At 26.8% G+C, this 13553-nt stretch overlaps 2 protein-coding genes across 2 annotated transcripts in view; one reads left to right on the plus strand and one right to left on the minus strand.

The window, feature by feature from the left end:
* LOC135930893 (uncharacterized) overlaps positions 1 to 13553 on the minus strand; it is a 51979-nt gene that overhangs the window by 27589 nt on the left and 10837 nt on the right. The window contains exons 5-6 of the mRNA XM_065467692.1: positions 9759 to 9828; positions 8693 to 8787 (exon numbers count right to left, since the gene is read on the minus strand). Coding sequence (XP_065323764.1) covers positions 8693 to 8787; positions 9759 to 9828 — 165 coding nt within the window. The remainder of the gene's footprint in view (positions 1 to 8692; positions 8788 to 9758; positions 9829 to 13553) is intronic.
* On the plus strand, positions 2519 to 3330 carry LOC135922403 (uncharacterized). Its single transcript, XM_065456783.1, has 4 exons — positions 2519 to 2557; positions 2640 to 2770; positions 2811 to 3107; positions 3150 to 3330. The coding sequence occupies exons 2-4, from the start codon at positions 2733 to 2735 to the stop codon at positions 3328 to 3330; spliced, it is 516 nt and encodes a 171-aa protein (XP_065312855.1). The 5' UTR covers positions 2519 to 2557; positions 2640 to 2732.

Here is a 13553-nt window from a genome sequence, read left to right on the forward strand (position 1 = left end):
AGAACTTTCGTGACCAGCTTACAAATTGAGCAGTAGCGTTTTGTCATACTTTTTTAATAAAAAAAAACATAACGCTTGCTGTGTTTAAATTGAAGCGGCGTTTTTAAATTATTTTTATTTTGTAAAAAAAAAATGGAGTTAATAACTTTGGATAATGAAAAGTTAATGGCGTTATATATATTATTACAACATAAAAATAAGAGGAAGTTCAGAGGAAAAACTTCAGAAATATTTATTAAAAGAAATTTATTCTCTGAGTATGTTACACTGAAAGGTGATTTAACAACATCTCAGTTCTTTAATTATACGAGAATGAAAAGGTCTACCTTTTCAGTCATTCTAAATATGATTCATGATGATATCAATCTCAAATTAACTAATTTCAATAAACAAGTGGATGCAGAGGACAGGCTATTTTTGACATTAAGGTAATGAAAATATTTTAATTATCCTATATTTATTCATAAAAGATATTTAATAACTGGAATGTCCTTCTCCCAATTATCTTATAGCTAAAGGATATCCAAATCCTGTGTTGCATACATTGTTAAATCAGTATGCAGGGCAATTTGGAATGCTGGCAAAGATATTTATATGCCAAAGCCTACAAGAAAAGATTGGGAAAGAGTACATTAAATTTATATATTCCAACAATTTAATATATAATTATTTAGATTTCCCAGGAGTTCTTACTTTATTCAGGGTTCCCCAATTGTTTTGGAGCCTTGGATGGGAAACATATTTATATCAAATGTCCACCAAATAGTGGTTCTCAATTCTATTGTTATAAACACAGATTTACTGTAGTTTTGTTAGCCCTTACTGATATATATAGAAAATTTCTGTATATTGATGTAGGAGCTTATGGAAAGCAAAGTGATGGAGGAGTATTTAAAAATAGCTCCTTGTATAGAGGTTAGAATATAATAATTTTTAACTGATATTAAATCATACATATAATAATAATGTAGAAATTATAAACAATACTCTGGATCTCCCACCTGACAAAGCATTTCCAGGCCAAAATGAAAATATGCCATATGTAATGGTGGCTGATGATGCATTTCCACTGTCATCTTATTTGATGAAACCTTATCCAAAAAATGGTCTATCTCTAGAGGAAAGAGAATATAATATGAGACTCTCCCATGCACGTGTCAGTCTGGAGAGGAGCTTTGGAGGGATTGTAAAGAAGTTCGAAATATTTAGTAGACCAATTGAAATTAGTGTCAATAGCATTGAAATTATTATCAAAACTATATGATTGTTGCATAATATAATAATTAGTAATGAAGGAATAGCTGGAGATTTTGATGATACAAGTATATTAAATATTTTAGTAACTTATATTTTCTTGATATATAAAAGATACAATGCCCAACCTGACCACAAGGCCATTCCCAAAAAGCAGAGAAAATAACTCATCAACATTACAATCAAGAGATTTAAGACATAAATTTAAAAATTATTTAAATTGATAATTATTTTGTATTGTTTATTTTATCAAATAATATAATGTTTATAGTATATGACTGATTAAATATATATTTATAATAAAATGTTTAAATTTTGAAATCTTTATTCTGATCATAATTTAAAATCTAAGAATATATTTTACAAAAAATATATTAAAAAACTGACAAATTAATGAATTATTTATTAAAGATATTATAATATCTATATCATTAGAAGCCTTTAAGTATTAAAATCATTCTCAATAAGCCGACAATTTCTTCAACAATTGAAAAAGAGATTTAAGAAACAAATTTAAGAAATATTTAAACTCTTGATTATTTTTTATATTTAATTGTTATATTTATTGTTAATTTTTTCAAAAATGTAATTGAATATTGTATACAACTCAATAAATAAATATATATAATTTTGAAATCTTTATTCTGAAAATAAAAACATATATATGGAACTAATTTATTCTATAATGCTTGTTAATATATCTAAAGCAGTTTCATTATTATTTTTTATTGGTTCATTTGTTTGTAGTTCATTCATTGATAATTCACAAAAGTATTTGTATACATTGGATTTAAATAATAATTGAGTAGTATAGTTGAATTTGTTAAGACCTTCCTCCATAGATAATAAAAACAATCTATATAAAATATAAAATTTTTAAGATAATTATAAATTTTAATTATTTGAAGATGGAGGAGCTTTTATTAAGTCTAATAATTCGTCCTCTAACTTTTTACTAGAAGATTTAGCCACACTTCTGATACTCTCACTAGTATCAAAATTGCTAGTTGTAGATCTGTCTATAATTGTAGGCTCCGTGAATTTTATATGTTCATACCATTTGTAGTTCAGCTTGGTTCCATCAGCTCCTGACCTTTTGCCCAGCTTAATTCTATTATAGTGCGCACATGAGCGTTTCAAACGCTGCGTTGCAAACGCCAATTATGCATTTCAAATGCATGTTTAAATTGAACGCTTTGCCGTTTACCAATTGCACCCATTATAAAAAAACGTAATTTGGTTTTCTTTTTCTGAGCGCTTATTTAAAAAATAATTTTCAAAAAATGGAGACCACTACTTATATGTAAGTAAACTAACATTTTTTATATATATTTTTACATGTAAAGTAATATATTTTTAAATGTAAACTAATATTTTATATATAGGCCTTGGGATGATGCGATAACAAAAAAGTTTCTAGCCTACCTAGTAACAGATGAAATGGTATGGTTCCAAGGCCATAAGATCACAAAAAAACCATGCTTGTCATGGAACACCTGAGAGGGATAGGATCCAGGTATAAATATAAATAAGTATGCCATTTTCATTTATTTAAGGCTATCAGATGAATTCTTTGAGTATGATACCTCAGCCCTTTGTCTGAGGAGAAAGCTCAAGAACTTTCGTGACCAGCTTAATAGAATTAAGCTGGGCAAAAGGTCAGGAGCTGATGGAACCAAGCTGAACTACAAATGGTATGAATATATAAAATTCATGGAGCCTACAATTATAGACAGATCTACAACTAGCAATTTTGATACTAGTGAGAGTATCAGAAGTGTGGCTAAATCTTCTAGTAAAAAGTTAGAGGACGAATTATTAGACTTAATAAAAGCTCCTCCATCTTCAAATAAGTAAAATTTATAATTATCTTAAAAATTTTATATTTTATATAGATTGTTCCTATTATCTATGGAGGAAGGTCTTAACAAATTCAACTATACTACTCAATTATTATTTAAATCCAATGTATACAAATACTTTTGTGAATTATCAATGAATGAACTACAAACAAATGAACCAATACAAAATAATAATGAAACTGCTTTAGATATTTTAACTAGCATTATAGAATAAATTAGTTCCATATATATGTTTTGAAATTATATGTATTTTTATTTAATTTAGTGAATTATGTGTGTATATATATATATATATATATGTTTTTACAGAATAAAGATTTCAAAATTATATATTTATTTATTGAGTAGTATACAATATTCAATTACATTTTTGAAAAAATTAACAATAAATATAACAATTAAATATAAAAAATAATCAAGAGTTTAAATATTTCTTAAATTTGTTTCTTAAATCTCTTTTTCAATTGTTGAAGAAATTGTCGGCTTATTGAGAATGATCTTAATACTTAAAGGCTTCTAATGATATAAATATTATAGTATCTTTAATAAATAATTCATTGATTAGTCAGTTTTTTAATATATTTTTTGTAAAATATATTCCTAGATTTTAAATTATGAGGTTTTCAGAATAAAGATTTCAAAATTTAAACATTTTATTATAAATATATATTTAATCAGTCATATACTATAATCATTATATTATTTGATAAAATAAACAATACAAAATAATTATAAATTTAAATAATTTTTAAATTTATGTCTTAAATCTCTTGATTGTAATGTTGATGAGTTATTTTCTCTGCTTATTGGGAATGGTCTTGTGGTCAGGTTGGGCATTGTATCTTTTATATATCAAGAAAATATAAGTTACTAAAATATTTAATATACTTGTATCATCAACATCTCCAGCTATTCCTTCATTACTAATTATTATATTATGCAACAAGCATATAGTTTTGATAATAATTTCAATGCTATTGACACTAATTTCAATTGGTCTACTATGTATTTCGAACTTCTTTACAATCCCTCCAAAGCTCCTCTCCACACTGACACGTGCATGGGAGAGTCTCATATTATATTCTCTTTCCTCTAGAGATAGACCATTTTTTGGATAAGGTTTCATCAAATAAGATGACAGTGGAAATGCATCATCAGCCACCATTACATATGGCATATTTTCATTTTGGCCTGGAAATGCTTTGTCAGGTGGGAGATCCAGAGTATTGTTTATAATTTCTACATTATTATTATATGTATGATTTAATATCAGTTAAAAATTATTATATTCTAACCTCTATACAAGGAGCTATTTTTAAATACTCCTCCATCACTTTGCTTTCCATAAGCCCCTACATCAATATACTTAAATTTTCTATATATATCAGTAAAGGCTAACAAAACTATAGTAAATCTGTGTTTATAACAATAGAATTAAGAACCACTATTTGGTGGACATTTGATATAAATATGTTTCCCATCCAAGGCTCCAAAACAATTGGGGAACCCTGAATAAAGTAAGAACTCCTGGGAAATCTAAATAATGATATATTAAATTGTTGGAATATATAAATTAAATGTACTCTTTCCCAATCTATTCTTGTAGGCTTTGGCATATAAATATCTTTGCCAGCATTCCAAATTGCCCTGCATACTGATTTAACAATGTATGCAACACGGGATTTGGATATCCTTGAGCTATAAGATAATTGGGAGAAGGACATCCCAGTTATTAAATATCTTTTATGAATAAATATAGGATAATTAAAATATTTTCATTACCTTAATGTCAAAAATAGCCTGTCCTCTGCATCCACTTGTTTATTAAAATTAGTTAATTTGGGATTGATATCATCATGAATCATATTTAGAATGACTGAAAAGGTAGAACTTTCCATTCTCGTATAATTAAAGAACTGAGATGTTGTTAAATCACCTTTCAGTGTAACATACTCAGAGAATAAATTTCTTTTAATAAATATTTCTGAAGTTTTTCCACTGAACTTCCTCTTATTTTTATGTTGTAATAATATATATAACGCCTTTAACTTTTCATTATCCAAAGTTATTAACTCCATTTTTTTTTTACAAAATAAAAATAATTTAAAAACGCCGCTTCAATTTAAACACAGCAAGCGTTATGTCTTTTTATTAAAAAAGTATGGCAAAACGCTACTGCTCAATTTGTGTGCACTATAATGAGAAAAATTTTATCGGTTGCCGCATTTTCTTCTAAAATTATATTTCCGATTCTGGTAAATTTGACTAAATCCAAGTCCAAAACGGGCCCCCTTGTCCCCGATCCCTTCCATTTCCGAACCCACGTTAAATCGAAAATGAATGAACTTATTCACCACGCGCCTTATAATCCGACCCTTTTATAAATATCTTTGGGAAAGAGATAAAAATATCGTCAAAAATAGCTAGCAACTGACTTCAGTTAGTACTTGTATCAAATTTCGTATATACTATTTTCGGGCCATTGCAGCTAGAGCTTTGCACGGACATTCAAGTCCAATCCAATCCAACTCGGAGAGGTTTGACCTTAGACCGACACTTTCTTGAGGATATCGGTAATCGGCCAATTTTAGCTTGATATCCGCAAAAGTCGGATAGATTTTCTAAAGAGCTTGTATCGATGATTCACATCTAAAAAAATACTAAATTTTCCAATCGGATGTCGCAACAAACCATCTCAAAATAAAATCTTAGACTGGGCAGTCACAAACATGATGCCTAGTAACGTTAAATAGCTTATTTTTTTAAAAAACGGCTAACACCAGCATTTAAGTCAAAAAAATATGGAATCATGAAGATTTCGCTAGTAGATGCCAGGTGTTGAACATCTATCTATTGAAATCTCGTTTTTTTTGACTAAAATCATAATTTAAAAGGCGAAATCACAATTTACTATCAAGGAATTTCATTTTTTGGAACCTGTTCAAATACAAAAAGAAAGAAATACAATCTAAAATTACCAAAAAAAAAAGAAAATAATAATCGAAATTTAAAAAATTATCAAAAAAAAAGAAAAGAATAGGAAATTCAAATCTAAAATCACCCCGTCTCCAAAGGGCTCCTTAAATACATCACTGGCTGAAGTAGAAGAAGACTTATCATAAACCCGTAAAACCTTATAAATATATATAAATAAATTAAGGGAGATTGTCATATTGTCTGTCTTACGCCTCGTTTATGGTAAGGCCGTGCCGATATTAAATATCGAATCTAACCGTATTTAGTGTCTTTCTAAAAATATCGGATAGGGCCCAAATTTTTTAAAAAACCTATCCGATATATTTTTTTTAAAATCGTTTTTGGTTATTTTGTGATTGTAAATATATGATTAATATATGTAATATAAATAATTTCATAGATAATAAACAATAAGAACAAAAAAACCCATTTAGTTGTAATGTTCAAAAAAAAAAGTTAAAAATTTTACACCATTTTTTTGTAATATTATCTTGCAACAAGAAAATGATTTTAAGATATCTAAAGACGAGTCATATTAAGCTAGTGTTGTTAAACGGCGAGATTTAACCAATTTCAAGATTTTGGCCAAAAGCAAATTACTGAAGCTTATTTATTTCACCCACAAAAGGCAGAAAAGTTTGGAATTTTTTTTTGTCAAAATTTCGAATATTTTGGCTAAAAATTTAGCCCCTTTTTAAAAGTCGGCGAAAATGGGCTTTTTAAATAACACTATATTTACCCATAAACATTGCAAATATTATAAATGAGATATTAACTTTTGGGGAATTTTAAAGTTAAATCATTCGTAAAAATCAGCTAGAAAGATATTGATTACTACTGGTTCAACGATAGATGGTACAAAAAATCAATATAAATATCGGATCTGTATTTTTAGTAGTGTTGGTTGTAAACGAACGCGTTCGTAAAAGAAAGTTCGTTTTTTGAAAAAGAAATAATGAATGGCGTTCCTTTTATTTTTGACGAACTTTGAACGTGAACGCGTTCCTTTTTTATGACGAACGCGTTCGAATTTAACGTTCGTTCAATTTTAAAAATACTTTTTATTTTTATTTATTTGAAAAATTTTATATTTCCGAACTTTTTATTTATATTTTTAAATCGGCTTTGTATTTCCTTTTCACATTTCAATTATTTTAACACATAGTTTATTAATTTGAATATTATTGTTTATATTTAATTTAATAGATTAGCATGAGCATGGATATTATGATTTAATCCACATCATCTGATTCTGAAAATCCAAAATCAGATGAATTATCATTACCATGGCCAAATATGATAAATGTTTTAGAGTAACATCCTATATTGAAGGAACTAATTATGCTTACCAAGTGTAAAATGTGACCAAAAAGTATTATATTGTCAAAATCTTCAGGTTCCAATTTAAGACGACATTTGATTGTAATATTAATTATTTTATTTTATATAATATAACTAAGTAAAATCATTAAATTTGAAGAAATAATTTGGGATATTTGACCCCAACAATAACGATAGTTATTTGAAAATTAAAAAAAATTAGTGGCCTCAAATATGGTCAACCATTGATAGACGCCGTATTAAATGGGATTAATAAAAGGTATTAAAACTATCACTCTCAATTAATTACATATAATATTTTTTTAAAGATTTGAACAAATATATAAAGATCAATATGTTCTTTCTGCAATTAAACATCCAGCATTCAAACTTTAATGGCCATGGATAAAACTTCCACAGAACAAATCTATTAAAAATAAACTTATAGCGTTATTGAAAAAAATGCTATGAAAACCCTAGAGAACTGTTAATTTCGAGATATCCTTTTTTGTCGAGGAAGTAGAGAATGGATTGGAGGAGGATAACTTATCAATAGATGTTTTTAATTAATTCTCCATTTTAAAAGAGCTGTTTATTAAGTATAATACCGCCTTCCCCTCATCTGCCCCTGTAGAGCGCGTTTTTAATATAGCTAATGCCATTAACTGTCATGTGTTCCTGTCTATCAGATAAATATTTTGAAAACAATTGTTATTAAAATTTAATAAGAAAAATTTTCTATAAATAAAAATATTTTTTTATTCGCTATATTATATTATATTTTATTTATAATTATATTATCAAAATAAAACTATATATTTTTTTAACATGGCTAATATATTGTGTTAAAATATATAAAACATTTATTTATATTAAATTAATTTTAAAAAAAAATTTTTCGTAAAATTTTGAATGGGTTTATGAACGTGAACGCGTTCGATTTTTGTCAATAAACTTTAAACGCGTTCGATTTTTTTAGAAATGTTTACTGCACTAATTTTTAGTAATATCGGATCGGTGACAAAAGAATTGTGAATCGGCACAACTCTAGTTCAAAGTACCCGTGAAATAGCACTATATCGCTCGAGGATTGTGCAATTTTTTTACAATGTAAAATTATAGACTTATGCTATAGTTTAGTGATGAATTACGCATTTCGTTTTGGCGATATCGCGACCGAGGCCGTACCCTTGCATTCAAGTAGTATTTTTGTATAATTCGCCACGAAATCGCACTCTAACTGTAAATTTTCAAAAAAAATTTTTATTATAATATAAAACTGGTTCTCTATTTAAGTTTCTAATCTTCGTCCACCGCGAACCGCTTGCTAGGGTTGATGAGCGATCCTGAAATATTTCGTCTCCCATTTTCAATACTATAAATAGCGCCATTGATACATGTAAATTTTTTTTATTTTTTTAAAAAAATAGTATTTCAAATTAATTCTTTATAAAGAAAGAAAGAAAGAAAGAAAGAAAGAAAGAAAGAAAGAAAGAAAGAAAGAAAGAAAGAAAGAAAGAAAGAAAGAAAGAAAGAAAGAAAGAAAGAAAGAAAGAAAGAAGGAAAGAAAGAAAGAAAGAAAGAAAGAAAGAAAAATGATAAACTGATTATCAGGAAAAAAATAATTATAACTACCTATATAATTTTTGAAATATAATGACAATAATCGACTAATGATAAAATTGGATAATTGCTCTATAGCAGAAAATTATTATCCAAATCTCGAGTTAAAATGACATAACATTCATGATAGCATATAACAATAAATAAATGGATATTTTTTTCAAATTTAATTAAAAATTTTTGTTGCAAAACCTTATACTATTAACTACCCTTTTCACAAAAAACTTGATGAAAAGTCGAAATGGTCAAATCTTGGCCAAGGATTAACAATGGAAGACTCTTTTAAACAATTTAAGAAATTAATCTAATTAAGAATTGTAGAAAAAGTCCTTGGAACAACGTTTAATATAATTGTTTATTCTAGAAAGAATTTATATTAATATATTTACATTAAAATATATTTTTAATTTATCAAAAGTACCTTAATTACATATTCTTTCAATCAATTTATTATCTTTCATTAAATTTAATAATATTTAACTTTATATAATCTTTTAAATAAAATAAATCATCATTTATTTATATAATTTCATTTTAAAAAATAGAATTAAAAATTTATTTAAAAGGAATTAATTTAGTATGAAATACATAGTTACGGGGCGGGGGCGTATAGGCATTGATTGAAGAGGATAGGTATTTTCTAACTAGATTAAAAGTGTAGGTCACATACTTAGTATATCTTGGGAGAAATGAAGTTCAAATTAAATAACACATTTATTTTACATAAACTAGTCGTGTTCTTGTCTTCTTCATTCAATGGTTTCTCGTTTTGATTTGTCACCTTAAATGTAAGCTTTTTTTTTATAAAATTAAATAATCAAACATTTTAGTATTATTAGCGGTGATATTTATATGTCCTAGCGCGAATCAATCCGCGTCCTATTAGATCAAATTTGAGTCGGTCAAACTTGGACAGACATTCATTCGAAACTGAGTCAGATTCAAACTTTGATTTAAAAAATAATAATTCAAACTTGGAACTTTCAGGTTTTGAATAAAATTTTTAAATTATTAATTTTTTTAAAAAATTCTTAATCTTTTCCTTTCCTTTTCTTCTCATCTTGAACATCCAAAAAAAAAATTTGTAATTTCATTTATGAAAAATTTATTATGCATGAAAATTTAAAAAAAAGGTTTACTTTACATTTTATAAATTTTAAAAGAGATATTTTGATTTTAGATAAAATTTGATCAAAAACTTTAATATTCATTAAATCTTGAAAAATTTGATCAAAAAATCTTTGATCTTCAAAGACAAATATTTTTGCTCAAAAAAATTATTCAAGATTTATTTTTCGAACTCTGATTATTTTAAAGAATGGGAATTTTCTTTGTGTGTTTTTTTATACATTGGTTTGAACATATGGTTACTTTTTGCACAGTTAAAATAGTTTCTATTCGAAAAGAGAAAAGTCCTGATCACAAGAGACAAAGTGTCAATCAAAAAGGAAAAAGGTTCTATCCTCTCCAAAACCGAACCCTGATTCTCCTTTACCCGAAAGGAAAATTTTTTATTAACTAAATATTTTGTTGTCGTCATTCCTGATATGTATTTTTTATAGGCATATTTCTTTAATTAACTTTCTAACATTTCTTTGCTATTTCTCATTTATTTGGTGGTCAATTCATGGCATCTTTCTTCAATTATCAAATCTTTCCCTATTTTGACCCACCCCCTGCCTTATCTTATTACAATCGCGGGAAATAAAGTAATCGACTAAGTAATATAAAGTACACCATTTTAAAATTAAATAATTTTAAACCACAATATCAGACTATAAGTGAAATATTATAATAAATACAGTAAATAATATGATTTGCTGTAATACATTTCCATAATGTTAAAAAAAAAATTTATTTTAAAGAAATTCTAATAATAAAAGTTTTATAAATGAAGACTAACGTCAAAAGTTATAAAAATATTTCAATATATGAAGAAGTTCGAATATAGTTATTTTTAAAATATGCTTGGACACAAGTTTAAGTGGGGAAATGAAAATTTAAAAAAAAACATTATGAATTTTTTAAAATATTATTTCTATATTTTAATTATACTTTTAGTTATCTAAAGATTGAAATCAGGGTATGAAATTGGAATAATTTTTTTTGATAAACCTGAATATTTAGGGTTTTCAGTTCTTTCTTTATGATCAATTCGAGACATCAAAATAATATTTAAAAAAAACATTTATTATTTACATATTCTTATGTATATAAAATATTATACAATACAAATCAATTATACAATACAAATCAATTATAAATTCAATCATTATAAGGAGTACATCGAATTCCGTCTTCAATGAATTTTGTGGCGTGAGAATAAAAATTTGAAAAATTATATTTAAAATAACTGCTCAAAATAGCGTAGCAGTAGCAATAACTTCTATTCGGTTAATTGGTTTAGGATAATTCGATCGGTATTGATTTTTAATAATTTCGATAAAATTTTCTATCGTATTTAATTGTGGTGAATAGGGTGGTAAAAATATGATATTTGGATAATTTTCACTTAATTATCCTCGCTCGATGAATAGGAGTATTATCCATTCTAAGCAGTGAATTAGATGGTAAAATCGTATATAATTCATCGAGGTATATTTTTGAATTTTATGGCAGTGAAATCCCCATCTATAAGTGTGAATTCTTTCAATCCACTTAATCCTATTATGCATGGGGCTGATATATTTTTTCCTTTGAAGGGAGGTAACTTAATGGATGACCTTTTTCCAAAGGGTGGCCCACCCAAAGTGCGAAATAATATGAGAATTAAACCCTGTCTCGTCCAGGAAGACTACATTTTCAAAAGAAATATTTTTCATCTTGTCACAATATTCCTCGAATTTGAATTACATCTGGAACGTTTCTTTTATCGGGTTCCTTTCCAACCCTTTTTCGGCTCCAACCCGTTTATTTAATACATTTAAATATAGCTGATTAGCTCACAATCGTTTCTTGCGGGAAACTTTCCCTGAATATTACGACATCATCTGATTAGAGTTTGGAAGAAAAAAAAAACAACAAAGAACTACAATCGAACATAGCTTTGTTTGGTAATAACAAGGGATATAGCATCAGAAATATAATAGAATACTTACCGCTACGGTTAAGGTTGAGCGAGTCAGCTATATCTAAATGCATTAAATTAATGGGTTGGAGTCGGAAGGGGGTTGGAAAAGAACCCGATAGGAGAAACACTCCAGATGTAATTCAAATTCGAAAGGAATATTGTGACAAGATGAATATTTCTTTTAAAAATGTATTCTTCCTGGGCGAGACAGGGTTTAATACCCTAATTATTTCGCACTATGGGTGAGCACTCTTGAGAAAAAGGCCATCTGTTAAGTTACCTCTCTCCAAAGGAAAAAATATATCAGTCCTATGCACAATAGGAATAAGTGGATTGAAAAAATTCACAATTATAGATGGGGCTTTCACTACCATAAAATTCAAAACATACTTAGATGACTTATATACAATTTTACCATCAAATTCATTGCTTATAATGGATAATGCTCCTATTCATCGAGCGAGGATAATTAAGTGAAAATTATCCAAATATCATATTTTTACCACCCTATTCGCCACAATTAAATCCAAATTTTTTCGGAATTATAAAAAAATCAATATCGATCAAATTCTCCTAAACCCGTTAACCGAATAGAGGTTATTGCTATTGTTACGAGTATTTTGATCAGTTATTTTACATACAATTTTTCAAATTTTTATTCTCACCACAAAATTCATTGAAGATGGAATTCGATGCATTCCTCATAATGATTGAATTTATAATTGATTTGTATTGTATAATATTTTATATTTTATACACAATATATAAATAATAAATGTTTTTTTATTTTGATGTCTCGAATTGATCATTAAAAAATATAACCAAATAAGAATTAACTGAAAACCCTAAATTCAAATTATCATTCATGTTTATTAAAAATTATCCCGATTTCCGATCTTTAGATAACTAAAAGTAGGGGTGTACCGATACCACTTTGGAGGCCGATCCGATCCGATATTTCAGATATTAAATCGATATTGGCCGATAACCGATCCGATATCATATCTAATTTTATATTCTGTAAAGATACCAATGGTTTTAATTTGTAATATACTTTTTATTAGCATAACATCTATAATTTAATTATACCATAATTTACGTCATTTAAATATATTATAATGATCAGTTATAGTTTATATAATTCTATTGCCTAAAAGTATTTTAAATATTTTTATTATAAATCACTTTTATATAATAAGTAACAACATTAATCTATATACATAATAAGTAATAAACAAATATATTATGAAATTTAAATAAATATTTAAAATAATATTTAAGATTTCTTTTTAGAAATATCAAAATTTCCAATTTATCAGAAATCAACCTACGGCTATCGTAACTGTCAATATCACCAGCTTCACTAAAACAGATTCTGAAGAGATTATCGCACACTTTTATAAACAAAATGCGCAAAAAGATAACAATATGGCAGAATGTTTATTAAT

Source organism: Gordionus sp. m RMFG-2023, chromosome 1 (genome assembly GCF_954871325.1).
Source record: "Gordionus sp. m RMFG-2023 chromosome 1, tfGorSpeb1-WG-v2, whole genome shotgun sequence".
Taxonomy (NCBI): domain Eukaryota; kingdom Metazoa; phylum Nematomorpha; class Gordioida; order Chordodea; family Parachordodidae; genus Gordionus; species Gordionus sp. m RMFG-2023.

Excerpts from the sequence above, each read along its gene's own strand:
- LOC135922403 (XM_065456783.1), top strand. The coding sequence starts at position 2,733 with ATGCTTGTCATGGAACACCTGAGAGGGATAGGATCCAG. Across the intron at positions 2,771-2,810 it reads CTGAGAGGGATAGGATCCAG|GCTATCAGATGAATTCTTTG; the intron begins GTATAAATATAA and ends CATTTATTTAAG. Across the intron at positions 3,108-3,149 it reads GCTCCTCCATCTTCAAATAA|ATTGTTCCTATTATCTATGG; the intron begins GTAAAATTTATA and ends TATTTTATATAG.